We start from the raw sequence: 17,947 nt of genomic DNA, 5'->3' as shown, positions 1-17,947 counted from the left end.
ACACTGCACGTTTTGAAAACGTTGATCATTTGACGTTAAGCTGACGTTATGATCAACATAGAATGTAGTTATGCAACATTTTCTAAAGGGCATTGCAACTTGAAATTTGTAAATTATTCATGTTCTAGCTGATCACAAATAACATGTAAAGGATTTTTTTTGTTCTACATGTTTTTGTACGGGAAGAAAGCAGTTACGTGATATGTCATGACCTTTTTAATTTCCCACTCTCCGTGAATGTAAGAAACCTTTACATAACGGAGATTAGATGCATTATACTCTAAAACAACGCTAATTATAAGCGGCATAACATAAATATTTACATTTCCCCACCATAGTTGCAACACATTTACGAATGTCCGAAAAGGCATGAAAAATACAAAAATAAACTCTGAAATTAAGTCGAATTGCTCCAACGTAGGGAACACACCGGCGAATTAGCGTTTACAGTCCCAACTTGTCTCGCATTGACATGCGTTTAAGTGAGTTTTAACTCTCGGTGAAATTTGCCTACAGTTCCTAAACAGCATATTATAGTAGAATAACCATTCATAAACGCCAATGGAGCTGCTGTTTTGGGGTGATAATGCAGTTTTATGCTTTATTTTGCACAGATGGAGTAATAGATAATGGCGAATATGAGTGGTTCACCATAATGATGAGCCTTATGTATTTTCCCTGTACATCACTGCACCCTTACTTTATAGACAGCAGTACAGCCTGGATACATATTCAGATAATTCCTTTAAGTTAATGTTTTTAGCCATCGTTTGTCATTTTAATACATAAATATTCACGGATCTGTTGCTTATTTTCTACTATTACACATTCTTAAAAATGTACCGTACGTAAACATGGAAAAGACAGAGAATTGATTTGCAACAGATTTGCACCACCTCAGGTATTACTATTCTTCCCCAATGTTTCACGACAATTTGAACTTCATGTTATTCGCAGGCAGTGGCTTGAGGTTTTGTCAATTTTGATGTTATATATTTTTTTAAATATCCAAGTGTTTTAACGTGGACCTGAGCGGTGAGCAGCATGACAGTGCCCTTTGTTTAGGCGAGGTTTGGTAATTCTATATTCGGTTGCCTTTGTGCTGAGAGCCAGAGAGATGCCTTAGTGCGCTGTGCTATTATGAGATGTTTGGTAATTTGGTGGCTGTCTTGGCAGTGCTGCAGTGCAGATGTATACAGTACATGCAGGGGAAGGACCCCAGCTTGCAGCTGTTGGGCAGTGCTGGTTATTTTTGTTCATTGTCTAATGTGTTGGTGGTCCACAAATCGACTGGGGGAGACTTTGAAAGAGGAGAGGCATTCCAGACGACATCACAACCAGCAGCAGCAGCTGCCTCTTGTGAATCGACAGCCGTCGTTGCCACACTGCAGAGAAGCAGCCTTCCTCCATGAGACATCAGCCACATCGACCCTCCTCAGCACAATACTGTGAGGACCCACAAACATGCCCTCCAGAATTGATTTGTAGCTTTTGGTTTTAAGGCGCAGGACAAAGGGGTTGTAATTATATATTTCGATGGTTTGATAATGCATTGGCCGGATAAGCAACGTAAGAGAGTGGCTTTTTTTTGTCTTGCAATAACTGAGACGCGCGTGTAATGAGGCGAAACGATTGATAGGCAGTGCGATAGACGCCGCCGGTATTCACACCCTGGCTTGAAGAGAAAGCGCGCAATCCTTCAATGAAGAAACCCGCATTTTCTTCAGTATGCTCAAGTTTAAGGTTGTGAAGACAAAAAGGTAAGTGTGAAACGAAGCGTCGCTTTGAGAATGCCATGCTGGTGGGTTGAGGCTCGCAGGATTCCGTGGCTCCGTGTACGAGGCGTGTATATTATTATTGTTGCCTTCATGAATTCCTTTTCTCCTTACGTCACCAGAGGCACATGGAAGCTCAGAGGGAGATGATGATGATGCATGCGGCGCTGTAACGCTCTAACCCCAACCAGCTTCACCGCAGATGCAGTATTTTCAACACTGACATTATTCCATTCATATTATTTGAGATGATGTTTATGTTTTATTTTTTGTACTGCATTTGAGACATTTAATCGCCAACAGGCATAGTGCACGTTTCTAAATTATTTCGTATGCCTAAAATGGACAGCAACCGTATATTTGTGTATTCACGTGATACCGGATAATCTTACATTTGTAAAGTAGTATTGGGCAATGCACACGGTTATACACCTATAGAAACGTCAACGTTTTCCGTGTATGATGTGTACATATAATTCATTGAACGAGACGTGCCTTACATGACAACGCCAGGAATAATTTCGATTGCCTGTTCACGTGAATGTAAATAATGTACTATAAATCTAGCGCTGTGCTGTCATTAGCTGGGTGTGGGTGAGGCTGAATGGGATATTTACATTCCATGGGAAAATCTGCAACTTGTGATTTTCTGAACCGGAGGCCGACTGGCGTCATTATTGCTTGAAAGTAGCACAGATCTGAATGTAATTGATAGCGGGTTGCATCGATTTAACTTCTGTGCACATATATAGTTCAAGTGTGAATTTACACCCGACGTTGCACGATAATGTTGAGATTGTTTGAAATTAAAATAGATCTAAACGCATAGTTACATGTGCAGTATATAATTAAAGCCCCCATTTCTACGAGTCTAAAAGACATTGGCATTTAACACCGCAGTACCGTCATTTGAATAACTGAAACATTCCAACACTGTACTGTGATTTATATATATACACACACAGGTACTGTCATTAATTTTCCACAATGTCCCTTTCAACGCTCGAAAATATCACATTGCGTCTGGGGGAAGAACAAAACACCCATCCCGGGTAGTGTTGTGATGCAAACAATGAATATGCACAGCACAGTTTATAGGAGTGATGACAATGATAGGCAGAGAGGGTGGGGATGGAGGAGGGTGGGAGATCGATGCTGCAGAGCGGTGGTGCAGAAGCTCTATGCTGTCAACACAATCACAGCATTACCTCCAGCAACACTGCCGCTACGACTACCTCGACTGACATTCGATGTTATCTCGTTGGCCTGCTCCGCAGCAAGTCGTGGGTTCGATCCCTACCCTGACCCCTGCTGCTGCTGCTGTATATATTTGGAGTTTGCGGTGTCTCTCTCTCTCCCCGTGGTGGCGTGGATTTGTCTCCGGGGCCTCCTGGGGTTTCCCCCCCCTCCACATTTAGAATCAACATCGCGGGTTTAGAGCATACGGCTGCTATAAATGCCCACGTGATAATAAAGCCACCTCGTTTGTGATAGCCAGGTCGCCTCTAAAAAAGAGCTGCTGCATATAGCTCAGTGGGCCTTACCTGGTAAAATAAAAAACATAGTTTTGTTTAATTTGGAAATCACTGGTGGTGAAAAAACTAAACAGTATTGTTTGTTAAAATCGTCCTCTGTTGTAATTGTGGAAGGTATGTAACGGGCAAAACAATACAGTACTGTATCATTTAATATTGAAATAATTAAATGTACATCGCACATTGTTTTATCGTCGTTTTATGCTTGTTTATTAGCTGGGAAAGCCTCAAGTCTCGCGGCTAATTTTTGAGAAGAGTGCTCTAAGTTTTCACAGTCAGGGGCGACGAATCTCACTTACAGCACAGTACTTCACATTCCAATTCAGTCATTTGCAATGTAAATGTTTCAAATTTGTACAAAGATGCCGGAACACAGTGGACTAACTCTTGCGAATGGCGGCCGCTGGATTCGAAACGGTGAACCTCTTCAATAAGCAGCAAACGCACTCCTGACTGGGTCACACAGCAAGCAGCACGTTTACACTATACGGTTAGAGTACACGGTACTCTACTCACGAATAAACTACAATTCTGAAGTAAATTACGGAAAGTCAGAACAGAAGGGCCTCCTGACTCCCACTCATGCACCATCTCCATAATTCACGTTGTAGAGAGATTTCTGGAGTGATGATACATTTCCTTTTCAAAGTTTGGTGTGGTTTTAACATTCATAATCTCGACTAACAACCCTGAGTTAGTGGAGCCATCCCGGTTGACAGAGCAGTGCCTTTTGGCATGAGGAGGTTGTGAGAAGAGAGGGCGACATTACATGTAAGACTGAGCTTTCTAATGACAGCAAATCGTTATTTGATATTTCACATCACATTTGAAATGGTATTTCCATAAACAAAAGAATTTGACTAGTGCACATAAATTGTTTTGATCCAATTTTTGAGTGAACAATTTTCAGTCCCAATGCATGAAAAACATGTTTTGTTTGATTGGAAATGCTTAATTATGTATTGTAGTGCCTGTCGAATTAAATTCAATAATATTTGTTGATGTGGTTCAGAGTTAATGCACATCGCATATGGAGCGGAGTTAAGAAATGGGAGTAAAGTGGAATGGATGCAGCAAACTTCTGGAAATAAGTTTGCAGTTCATATAAAAGTTAATTGAAAACCAGTGAAAGGACATGAAATGACTGGAATGTGATATACAATCTTGATTTTAAGCTTTTGTGACTGCAGGAATTCATACTCTTTGGTTCTTTCGGTAAAGTCGCGTAGGTATAAAATAAAATAAATCACGTTTCGGGCGCAACACAAGCGTCCATCATCAGATCAGTTGATATACAATGTTGAGTCGTGACGTTTCAGGCGCAACACAAGCGTCCATCATCAGGTGATGATGGACGCTTGTGTTGTGCCAGAAACGTCGTGATTTATTTTATTTATACCTATGTGACTTTACCGAAAGAACCAAAGAGTATGTGATATACATTGTTGAGTTTTCAAATTGTGTACAGTCTGGAGATGTATTTGGGTAAAAGTATAGAATATTCTGTTCAGTATTTCTATGCTTTAAAACTGTAATGCAATAACAGTATCGTTTCAAACCAAACCAAACACTTTACATTTGAATCATGGTGATGTTCCCAACACAATTTTAGTTGCTTTCTACATTTGGTTAAAAATTGTCTTGCAAACTGAGAGAATAAATATACAGTATAAACCAGAGTACTATACTTCTGGAATTGAAAACTTTAAAAACTATTATGGCAGTGTATCTTATTTTCTCATGTGCACCAGGGGAATGTGTGCTGTCCACAGAATGCAGGGCTGTTTACTATCATGCACACTGAATTGTGACATTGACTCATCTACTGTAAGCTAATTTTATAACCTTATGCCAACGGTTACACATGCAGCATGGGAACATCACTTTTAACTGACCAGAGAAATGTCCTCGCGGGCTTTAAGTTTGCTACTACACCATACAGAGCTGAATATCTTACTAAACAAAATACCGAGCTCACTCGTATTGCTCCATTAGGATGACACTTCACAAGCAGCGAGCAGTTGCTTGTAATTGCTTCCGGCATCTTGGCATCACTTGTTTAGGGCTTGCTACATCAATAATAATACAAGCAGCAGGTCTTAGTAGATTCTGATTTTATTAAATTCAGAGGACTACTAAAAATATTTAAAAATGTACTGTTTATACAGCAAATACGTTAAAATGTACAGTAAATACTGTGGGTTGTCAGCAGTGACCATCTATTTTAAATATTTTACCAAATATTACCGACTAAGCTATTTAGCCCTTTTTTAGAAGTAATATGGCCACACATCATGTGGCGACTTATAGCAGCCACATATTCTAAACGCATGTTTCTAAATATGGAGGGGAAAACCAGAGGACCCGGAGAAAAATCCACGCAACCACAGGGGAGAACATTAAAACTCCAAATATACAGCAGGTGTCAGGGTCGGGATCGAACCCACGACCTCCTGAATACCAGCCGAGCTAGTTAACGTATCACCATCATGGCGCCCTAAACGGTATTGAGATAACAGTACAGAAATTACCGATGTGCATTACATACAGTACACTGATTTCAATCTAGGGTATCATGAATTACAGTACTTTAAAACAGTAATGTCAAATAACTTGTTTTGTTCCATGTATAAATTAACATTGTTCGTTCCTATGGATGAAATGTGCGTGCTGTAGCCATCATAAATCGATGTCTTATGTTCGAAGTCCAGTTGATGGCTCCACGAGATGGAGTCAAGGTACTCCGCGCAGTGCTCGTGAGAGTCAATGGACACAGGCCACGATTCTTCTGCCAGTAGCCAATCAGTATGCGCCCGAGTCACTCATTGCTCACACCCCAAGTGACCTGCAATTCGACTGCTATATTTAAACGAGTGAAGAGACAACCGTATACTCCGAGTAACTTTCACCCACAGTAACCGTGCAGTGCTGCAATTTGATGGCACAGCGGCTTGTCTGCTGACATGTGATTATTTAAAGTTAAATAATTTGCACATTATTTTGGTGATGCTGGTGCACAGTTAACAAAAAGTCAACAGTGCTGCCTTAAAATAACACAATGTATAATAATAGGCAAAATGTTGGGTCATAGTCCTTCTTCATAGCACGAGAAAAGACAATATACAACTCTAATTCTGATGTACGGTGAAGAAGGGCCATAGTCCAAACGATTCTATATTGTTTTTCGTTTTAAGGCTGGGTTGTTGACAAGTGTTATGAGTTTTCGTAGTTTAATTTGCATTTGCTGATTATTCCAATTCCATTATTTATTGCCTTGTCTTAATGATGATCAGCCAAAGGAGATACTTTACATCCTTGCCTGGATGCCCCACGTGGTTTGATAACACGTATGAGGCAGGATAATTGATCGAGACAACAATCGATGTTTGGGTGAAGACTTACTGCGTATGGTCCTTCTCAAAACTGTAGCTAACAAGGAACAAAATACAAGAATTGGTTTTACCCTTTCTGTAAATAAAACAGGTGTTAAGATGTTAAAACACCAAGCAGAAACATTTTGCAAGGAATCATGTCTGCATTAACCACACATACTTGTGGTGAACATGAAAACAAAACATTCTCTGGTAATATATGCATTGTATTTGAAGCGGATTGGTCCACATCAGAGACAGCCTTCTTTAGATCGGAGTATCAAACAGTGTTAGACCAGAGAACGCCAAAAGGTGAACAGCACAAACTCAGGGCATTTACAGCTCGGTATGAGCAGCTACATCATAGGACTTTTCGTGCCAGTATCAAAATATAAGAATTGTTTTTAATGCAAACATGATTCCTTGCAAAAGGTTTATGTTTGGTGTTTTAACATCTTAACACCTGTTTTATTTCCAGAAAGGGTAAAACCAATTCTTATATTTTGATACTGTCAAGAAAGGTCCCATCAAGGAACAAAATAATGCATATATACGGTCCAGTAGTCTGTATAAAGCAAATTTCTTGCGATGACTTGGATGAGAAACACGGACATTAATGAAGAAAATGGAAAATGCAAAGAATGTCAAGTGTGTATTATACTGAATGATGATATTGTATTTGTGAAACATTGACACACATAGACTATCACGCCCTTTTTGAGACAATTCTCAATGGGCCACCACTCTTGCAGAGTCGATTAAAGACTGAAGCTCGCAGCCAGGATTATCTGATTGCAACCTGTCAGATCGTAGTTGGGTGCCCACACAAGGAGAGGAGGCAAATATCCCCAAGGGGACCCAAAAATGGGTTTGTTGCGATCACGGAAAAAAACCTGGTGCCATACCTGCATTTGTCCTTGAAATCTTTCTTATGACACCATGCTATTTTCTGGCTCGTGGAGGAATGGCCTGTGACTCACAGAGTGGCTGGTGACAGGCAGGAATCGCAGCTGTTGCTGCCAAGAATAACTTATAGCTGCTGAGTATGCATCACACAAAGCCAATCGCATAGTAACCCATAAATACACCACGCAAAAAGCACAAGATAACAGTGTAGACTTTCAAGGAGACATTGTAATTCGTCTTGCTGAAATACAACACCGCCTTGACTTACAGAGAGGTGTTTGTTCCACTTCAGCAGAATTTAAAGTTAACATGCTTTTTGTTTAGCTGGGCGAAGCAAACACAAAGAGCTGTCAATCTTTAAAGAGAAAGTTGTGATAATTTTTTTTATATTCATCACGTGTTGAAAGATGTCTAAAATACACTTTTCTAAGCCCGCAAACGCGTGCGAACATGTGAAAATATGATGTAATGTACAGTTTTCTAAAACTAGGCTTTGCGATATGTTTTCTCTTTGTAAAAGTAAGCCATTGACATCAATGAGGAACTCAATTCACGCAAGGATTGTATGAGGGAGAAACTGAAAATAGTGCAATTAAAATATATAAGAGTAGCGTCATGGATAAGACATTTCTATAATTTGATTTAAGTGTCCCATCTCTGCAGTGGACATCCTCTAGGTTAGTGGTTCTTAACCTTTACTGCAGCCTTGCACCCCTTTGGTTCTCAGTCGTTAAACATGTATAATGTTATATTATTTGGTTCATTCAGTCACGTAGAACAAAAAAAAAACTGCGACGTTTCGATCGCAACACAAGCAATCGTCATCAGGAGGAAAATGTTAATAAATACATGTGGTGTGATGCAATAAAGCAGTTTATACTTACGCGTCCGTGCTCCGTTAGCGTTTTCGATGAGTTACCTTATAAAATAATCTGGCCATGTCTCGCACCCCCAGAAGGGGCATCTCACACCCCTAGTGGGTGCGTGCACCCCAGGTTAAGAACCATTGCTCTCGGTGTTCCCTTCTTTGGCCGACACAACACAATATTGTTACTGGACCACCATACATCCTTTCTATCAATGTGTCATGCACAATACACCTGTGACTGATCGACGGATTCCGCTTCCTGTCTCTCAGTGTAATTCCAAACAAATGACGGCTCAAAGCGTTTTCCATCACATTTTAGCTTTTGTATTCCATTTTCTTTGTCAATGTCCATACTTGTAATGGATACGTGAGAGCAGGTAATATACACCGATAAAATATGTTCTTCTTTATGCACATTGGTATGTTGTTGCTTTCATTATGAAGTTCAGTTTTCGAAAAAAGTACTCACTTGAACCTTCTCTTGGCAGCTATCAAAGCTGAGTAGCTTGCATCGTGGGCTTGGCGGGTGGTGTTATGCGTGTGAAGAGAATAAATACTCGGCAGAAGTTATTTTTCACTCGTTTTGCGTACACCCAAACAACCAATAACGCAACATATTAACTCCAAGTAACAGTGTCGAGTATTTCTTCCATTGGAACGAATAAGACAACAATTCACACACACACACCGGTAGCGTGACGAGCGTGGGGCAGGCAGGAGGTGCTTTTGCCCGCCTCCCCGCGGTGTACCAAAGTTACGAGTTGAAGCCCCCGTGACAACCACCATGAGATATGTTTACAACAACAGTGTAAGAGAACAAAAACTTATTTTAAACGCTGTTTACATGTATTTGTCTGGAAATACTTTCATTTACGTTGCATGTTTTAGTTTAATTTAATTAGAACAATAAAGTAATATTGCAAAGAGGTACTACTGCAGAGCTGTAGTGGCTGTATTGTGTGCAGACTGAGCGCCCCTACAACGTTAAATGTTTGAGACTGTGAGCGTAACGACGACGGGATTATGGCAAAAGGAGCCGCGGTATCTAATAGCCTAGGTGTGACCGTGCGAGACGAATCAAATATTGGGGACCCATCTGACCGATTGCCACACCCCCTGAGCTGATGACACTACGCCACTGATACACACCGATACAGCACGGCACAGCCTTAACACATTCACTCTGCCACAGAATGCAGGTTACTTTTTTATCCTAATCCCCGGTTAATGTCTCCGCCTTGGTGTGGAAGCACACCTTGTTGCTGGATGGATTGTAGGGCATGATGGTTTTTCGTGTAATTGTCAGAAACAAAACAAGCCTTTGACTTGGCAGCTGTCATCCTCTTCTTGGTTCTTTCGGTAAAGTCACGTAGAAGGGAAGTAATAAAATAATAAAAATAAAACATAATAAAATAATTCTCACGACGTTTCGGCCACAACGCAAGCAGCCGTCCTCAGGTGGAGAACAGGTCCGTCAAGTAGACCACAACGCAAGCAGCCGTCCTCAGGTGGAGAACAGGTCCGTCAAGTAGACAGATTCAGACTCTGTCTACTTGACGGACCTGTTCTACACCTGAGGATGGTTGCTTGCGTTGTGGCCGAAACGTCATGAGAATTATTTTATTATGTTTTATTTTTATTATTTTATTACTTCCCTTCTACGTGACTTTACCGAAAGAACCAAGAAGATGAATCCCTGCAGTCACGAAAGCTTTAAATCGAAATTTAGCTGTCATCCTGGTCAGAGTTCAGTAGGGGGCGCTCCGGAGTCCACTTGCACTGCATTAGTACACCCAACAGTGCACGCACTGACTTGATTTCAGCAATCGGAGGTTGCGTGGTCCCAGCCATTAGCATGCAGATGCAGTCCCTCCCCTAGTCAATTGTGAGTCTGTGACAAGCTCCCGTTTGATCACAACCCTGCTACATCCGATATATCGGAGAACACTACCTTGTCACGGTCCCTCAGGACAGTTAAACATTCCTGGTTGTACTGGGTCATGAGAAGCATCTGCCTATATTAAGTCCCCCCCCCCCCCTCCCAAAAGTACCATGTACCTGTTAGCTCCATCCGTTAATCACAGCCATACTATGACACTGTTTGGAGTTATGGCCTTCTGCTGGAGTTGGCCAAAATCATCAGACGCTGATGATGTATTGTACGCCTGATCGATGCCATACTTAGAAAACATACTTTCAGGGTGCACCTCGTTGGTAAACAGCCACAAGATGAACAATGGCCTCCCTCAAGGCTCGCACCTTCACTATTTAACATACGGTATATAGGACAAGCTTGCCCAGCGCGGCTTTATAGAACGCATGTTTCGGCTATACACGGCTTACATAGTGAGGCTGCTAAGATTCTCATCTCTGTGTCGAAAAGTACTGCCGTGAGAGTGCTCCATCTGTTGGTAGGTGTAAATTAATCGACTGTGAGAACGATTTATCAATATATATAAAATAGAAATTTGTGAATATGTGTGTCTGTTCGAAATGTTTAGCATACTTCCCAACATGCAACAAACTTGAAATTTGGCATGGGGGTAGCTTCCAGACTGTACACAATGCAAAAAGTATAAAAATAGACTTTTGTATTTTTTTTGGGGGGGGGGCGCAATAATGGATATATTTTGCATGGCAAGTGAGCTGTGATGTCACATCTGTGATGTCACCCGCATGCGGAAGCGTTACGCAGTGTGCCAGCTGATGTTACGCATCCCCCCCCCCAACCCTCCGCGAGTAAAGTGCCATTCAAATGTGTTGCAGGTCTAAGGCGTTCTTCGCGCAGCATTGGTTTATTATTTGAGTCGTTTACTGCCGTACGCACCCTAAAAGTTGTGTGTGTCTGCAGCAGGGGCGGTTTATTCATTAGGGCGATTGGGCGACGCACCACCAATGTCATTGAACCACAGAGTCATGCTAGCCGTCACTGCAGCCTCTGGATATAGTCCAATCAGCGTCATGTCACGTTCTGTGGAGTACCGCCTCTTTTTGGGCGATTTCACTCCGGTGAGAATCGCCCCGAGTGGCCCCATAGACTTACATTCAAAGAGGTTTTTTTTCGACCGGGGGGTGCTCCAATGCATTCTCTATGGCTTCCGGGAGGGCTCGCCCTAACGTGCTTACGTCATCATACGTGCTTACGTCATCATACGTAAGTACGTTTCATCCAACAATATAATTTGTGGCCACCTAGTGGAATCTTTAATAAAATAAACTTGAGTGGTTTGTTTTAATAGTGAGTATAGAAACAAACAAGATGTATTGTAAGAGTCACTTTATTTTTCATTATTATTAAAGATGTGAAGTTGCCTTTACATGCTTAAGCTGTTAATTTATCCATTGCATGGGTGGACCTTATCCTTATCAATCATCCAGACATTTTCCCCCCCTGAGAGATTTTGCAGGAGCCGCCACTGGTCTGCAGCAAGCGCGTGTATGTGTACCTATGCACATGCGCGCGCGCGCGCGTGTGGGGGGGGGGGGAGCGGTAGTGTAGTGGTTAGCGCGCTGCGCTATGAACCCAGCGACCTGAGTTCGATTCCCGCTCACGGCCACCACCGGTGATGATTATTTGAACCGGTCCTGGGCCTCCCCTAGGTCGACTCAGCCTCAAACGAGTAACTGGTGTGGTGTGTGAACATCGCCACTGGGGAGACAAAGGCGGCCGGGCATCGTGAATCAAAGTCCCGGGCGAAGCCGGGTAGTAAAGCTAGTCTATATACAGGGCGTTTTAAAAAGATGGACACGATTTGAAATCACTATATCTCTGCAACCAGAAACCGCCCATGTATGAAACTCTTACCACTTGAAAGGGCGGGGCAAAGATTTTCAAATGATTACCACTAGATGCCTCTCCCAGCGCACAAACAGCCTAAGTCATTAGGAGGATGGCAACCCCGCAACATTAGGCGTTTTGCGTTTTGTAATTCAGCAAGACTGAATCCGTCATTGCGGTGCAGTGTGCGTTTCATCACACAAAGCGACTTTTTTTGTGGGGATACGTCAAAGACCGTGTTTCTGTGCCACCATTAGTGACATATCTGGAAGACCTCAAAAACAGAATCACGGCAGCGGTGACTTCAGTGGAAGAAGACACATTGAGAGGCGTTTGGAACGAATTCAACTATCATCTCGATGTTGTCCGTACAGCAGGTGCAGGGCACATAGAGCATTTATAAAATCTTCTTGGTTCTTTCGGTAAAGTCACGTAGAAGGGAAGTAATAAAATAATAAAAATAAAACATAATAAAAATAAAATAATTCTCACGACGTTTCGGCTACAACGCAAGCAGCCGTCTTCAGGTGAAGAATGAGACACTACCAAGCTAGGAGCTTATATATAAGCTGCGTTGGAGGTGGAAGAGCGCCTTAACAAAAATAATGTGCAAATGAAGAGAAATTTAGCATATTCATGGAAAATGCGTAGGAGGTGGGCGGGGGGGGTTTCAAAGTCATATTATGCCCATGCATTATGCAGGATCATCAGCACCAAGGGGGGGTGCAGGGATTAGCAGTAACAAAGGAAAGGAATATTAATGATATGTAGCTGCAGTTACTCAACAACCACGTAGAAAACTAAAGTGTAAACTACATAAAAAACTAAAGTATAAACTGCATAGCACCATCAGTATACTTACTATACTCTACAATAAGCTGAGTTACTAACAGCAAGTAATACATTACAATTCTACGTCGTAAAAATTATATAATATGCTTCCATCTAAACTTTATTCTCTTACATCACACGAGCATATACCGTACTATATACTGCCATAGATAAACCCAACCTTAAATTATATACTGTATTGCTGTAAACCAACCTATACCTTATACATTTTAATATAACACTATGTATTATTCTACCCACCCTAATGTGTATCGAAATGGTTTATTACGTCCTTCCAATGATTGCTAAGCCAGAATCCATCTTCTCGGTTAAAATTGTCTCTGTGTTTGTATATGTGGATCGCCTCATGAACGAATCTCTCATGATAGCCAGATGGCTTGCAGAGAACCTCTGTCTTGGAGAAGTCAATATCATGTGAGCCCACTGAGTTGTAACAGTGATCTGCCACGGCTGAGGTGTTTGTCCTACCGTGTTTCAGGTCAGCTTTATGTTCACGGATGCGGTCCGAGACATGTCGTTTGGTTTCCCCAATGTAACTGCTACCACAGAGGAAACTTAGTTTGTAGACGCCAGGGTACTGTATGTCTGGAACCACATCTTTTACAGACGGTACCAGATCACGGATTTTATGTACTGTGTTGAATCGGACCTGGATCTTGTGTTTAATCAGGATTTTGGAGATCTTTTTTGTGACCCCAGCAATGTAGGGTAAGGTGATGGTCTTGAAAGGCTCCTCAACAGGATCCTTCTTGATGGTTGGAGTGATGGCTTTGCGGATTGTGTAGTCGGAGTAACCATTAGCCTTAAGAGCTTGGCGTACGTGTTTGAGTTCACTGGCAATGTGTTCATGGTCGGAGATGCATTGGGCTCTATGATATAGAGTCTTGATGAGGGAATTCTTCTGGGATGGATGGTGGTGGGAATCCGGTTTTAGATAAGCATCCGTATGGGTGGCTTTCCTGTAGACAGAGTGGCTCATTGAACCATCAGGTCTCCTTTTGATTAGGACATCCAAAAAGGGTAGCTTGCCATCTTTTTCGACTTCCATGGCAAGCTACCCTTCCATGGCAAGCTACCCTTTAGTTTTCTACGTGGTTGTTGAGTAACTGCAGCTACATATCATTAATATTCCTTTCCTTTGTTACTGCTAATCCCTGCACCCCCCCTTGGTGCTGATGATCCTGCATAATGCATGGGCATAATATGACTTTGAAACCCCCCCCGCCCACCTCCTACGCATTTTCCATGAATATGCTAAATTTCTCTTCATATGCACATTCTTTTTGTTAAGGCGCTCTTCCACCTCCAACGCAGCTTATATATAAGCTCCTAGCTTGGTAGTGTCTCATTCTTCACCTGAAGACGGCTGCTTGCGTTGTAGCCGAAACGTCGTGAGAATTATTTTATTTTATTATGTTTTATTTTTATTATTGTATTACTTCCCTTCTACGTGACTTTACCGAAAGAACCAAGAAGATGAATCCCTGCAGTCACGAAAGCTTTAAATCGACATTTATAAAATGCTAAGGAAGACTTGATAACTCATTAAACCGTTTGCAATTTTTTGAGTAATTGTGACATGTTGCCATCGTGAAATATACTGCTTTGAAATTGGGTCAATCAACTTCAAACAGGGATTCATCTTCTTGGTTCTTTCGGTAAAGTTACATAGAAGGGAAGTAATAAAATAATAAAAATAAAACATATAAAATAATTACGCGCACCGATCTAGATCAGTTAGACAAGACACTCTACAAATCACACTTATCTTTGAGTGCAACAATGTCCACATCGGATTGGGAACATGTAGACAAAATGACTGCCTCTTCAGCTGCCGCTATGTCGACCAAATGTAAGGACAACTTGATTTCCAAATTCAACCGCCTCTCAAACAAGAGACCGGACCCACACATTGAAAAGTTAGACGTTAACAAAGTCGGAATTAATCGCAGTAACAGTTCCATTTCTGAAGGTCTGAAATCCGTTTTAGCTAAAGGACTAAACTTTGCAGTCACACCTAGACACATACCAGTTAATGATATAATTGCCCGAGTATATGTAGCTCTCAAGGGCCTTAGTCACATCGCTGCAGACGTAGCAAGATCTGAAATCTCTGCAACCCTCAAAAACGCTAAGATGCCAGCTAGCAACATCAGCAAAGATGAGCGTTTTGAATTAGCTCAATTAAAAAAGAGGGATGACATTGTCATCCTCTCAGCCGACAAAGGCAATGCCACTGTCATCATGGACAAAATAGAATACAACAACAAAATTCAAGAACTACTCAACGATGGCAGCTATACAAAAATAAAAAGAGACCCCACCAACAGCCTCGTCACTAAAACCAACAAAATCATTTCTGATTCAACCGCATTAATTGATCAAACCAAACAGTTCTCGTTGAAACCTTCTGCAGCCAGGCCACCAAGATTATACGGCTTGCCAAAGATACATAAAGAAGATACACCTCTTCGTCCCATTGTCTCTACTATCAACTCCCCCACCTACAAACTGGCTCGTTTTTTGTCTGAAATCCTACGGCCTTTCACTGGAAAACCACCTCTGCGGTACTAAACTCTACTGACCTGGTATCGACAATAAAGGGGATTTCCCTGTCCCCAGACGACCTGCTTGTCAGTTTTGATGTGCTTTCCTTATTCACCAAAGTTCCTGTACCTGACACCATCGCAATCATTGAAGACTTGGTTCATCAAGGACTGAATACTGGGGTACCCCCTGGTGAGACACTGCTTAACCAATACATACTTCACCTGGAATGGAACTTTTTACAAGAAAACTGAGGGCACCCCAATGGGCTCCCCCTATCTCCGGTTGTAGCCAACGTTTTCATGGAGAAACTTGAGACTGACGCCATCCAGACTGCCACTCTACGCCCGACCTTATGGAAGAGGTACGTAGATGACACTTTTGTCATCTGGCCACATGGCCGGCCTGCTCTAGACCAATTTTTAGACCACATCAATTCCATACACCCAGCCATCAGATTCACCATGGAAGTCGAAAAAGATGGCAAGCTACCCTTTTTGGATGTCCTAATTAAAAGGAGACCTGATGGTTCAATGAGCCACTCTGTCTACAGGAAAGCCACCCATACGGATGCTGACCTAAAACCGGATTCCCACCACCATCCATCCCAGAAGAAATCCCTCATCAAGACTCTATACCATAGAGCCCAATGCATATCTGACCAGGATCACATTGTCAGTGAACTCAAACACGTACGCCAAGCTCTTAAGGCTAATGGTTACTACGACTACACAATCCGCAAATCCATCACTCCAACCATCAAGAAGGATCCTGTTGAGGAGTCTTTCAAGACCATCACCTTAGTCTACATTGCTGGGATCACAAAAAGATCTCTAAATTCCTGATAAAACACAAGATCCAGGTCCGATTCAACACATTACATAAAATCCGTGATCTGGTCCCGTCTGTAAAAGATGTGGTTCCAGACATACAGTACCCTGGCGTCTACAAACTAAGTTCCCTCTGTGGTAGCAGTTACATTGGAGAAACCAAACGACATGTCTCGGACCGCATCCGTGAACATAAAGCAGACTTAAAACACGGTAGGACAAACACCTCAGCCGTGGCAGATTACTGTTACAATTCAGTGGGCTCACATGATATTGACTTCTCCAAGACAGAGGTTCTCTGCAAGCCATCTGGCTACCATGAGAGATTCGTTCATGAGGCGTTTCACATATACAAACACAGAGACAATTTCAACCGAGAAGATGGATTCTGGCTTAGCAATCATTGGAAGGACGTAATAAACCATTTCGGATCTTAACTGATTGTGTTCACGTTTACTGTGACTTTCAGACCGCATTCCACTCACTGGCATTGTATTCTCCGCAGGGAATGGATTCTTTGCTCCGCTGCAAGTTTCCCCTCACTACTCCCATTGACATATTTCGTTGCTTCCTCTTAGTATCTTTCACACGACGGTCAATGGTACAGTGTATAATAACAAATAGTATAAAATGTATATGCTTAATAAAATGTACAAAGTAATATATAGTATTGTAATTGTATAGTAAATATACAGCAGTGTGATATACATTAGGGTGGGTAGAATAATACATAGTGTAGTATACATTTTAATATAACACTATGTATTATTCTAGGTATAGAGTGGTTTATAGCAATACAGTATGTAATTTAATGTTGGGTTTGTCTATGGCAGTATATAGTACGGTGTAGACTTGTGTGATGTAAGAGAATTAAGTTTAGATGGAAGCATATTATATTTTTACGACGTAGAATTGTAATGTATTACTTACTGTTCGTAACTCAGCTTATTGTAGATTATATTTAGCATACTGATGATACTATGTAGTTTATACTTTAGTTGTTTACGTGTTGGTTTTAGTTACTGCAGCTACATACTATTAACACTACTTCCCTTTATTAATGCTACCCCTATCCCCTCCCTTTGATGCTGCTAATCCTGCATAATGCACGGGTATAAGTAGTACTAATCACATACCTGCATTTCCCATATCCCCTCCCTTTGATGCTGCTGTTCCTGCATAATGCACGGGCATAAGTAGTACTAATCGCATACCTGCATTTCCCATAAATATGCTAAATTCCTCTTGATATGCAAATTATTTTGTCAAGGCGCCCTTTCCCCCTCTTCCTACCCAGCTTAAATATATGCTCCAAGCAGGGTGCTGTTTCATTCAGACGCTGTCGCCTCGACAGACCTGGTTTTCACCTGAAGACGGCTGCTTGCGTTGTGGCCGAAACGTCGTGAGAATTATTTTATTATGTTTTATTTTTATTATTTTATTACTTCCCTTCTACGTGACTTTACCGAAAGAACCAAGAACATC

At 41.7% G+C, this 17,947-nt stretch overlaps 1 protein-coding gene across 6 annotated transcripts in view; it reads left to right on the top strand.

Annotated features, from left to right (window-relative positions):
* Positions 1-1,199: 1,199 nt before the first annotated feature.
* Positions 1,200-17,947, top strand: part of LOC133350417 (pleckstrin homology domain-containing family A member 7-like) — a 60,719-nt gene continuing 43,971 nt past the window's right edge. For 4 of the 6 annotated variants that reach the window (XR_009756064.1, XR_009756063.1, XM_061564756.1 and 1 more), the window contains exon 1: positions 1,200-1,760. Coding sequence is in view for 4 of the 6 variants with exons in the window: in XM_061564756.1 (XP_061420740.1) it covers positions 1,729-1,760 (32 nt within the window). In the remaining 2 variants the exon portion in view is untranslated. The remainder of the gene's footprint in view (positions 1,761-17,947) is intronic. The other 2 variants (XM_061564753.1, XM_061564752.1) reach the window with 1 other exon arrangement.

This window comes from Lethenteron reissneri, chromosome 33 (genome assembly GCF_015708825.2).
Source record: "Lethenteron reissneri isolate LAM-NWPU_2019-01 chromosome 33, ASM1570882v1, whole genome shotgun sequence".
In the NCBI taxonomy this organism is placed as follows: Eukaryota; Metazoa; Chordata; class Hyperoartia; order Petromyzontiformes; family Petromyzontidae; genus Lethenteron; species Lethenteron reissneri.
Note: the sequence above shows the minus strand (reverse complement) of the source record. Positions and strands in the feature narration are given on the sequence as shown.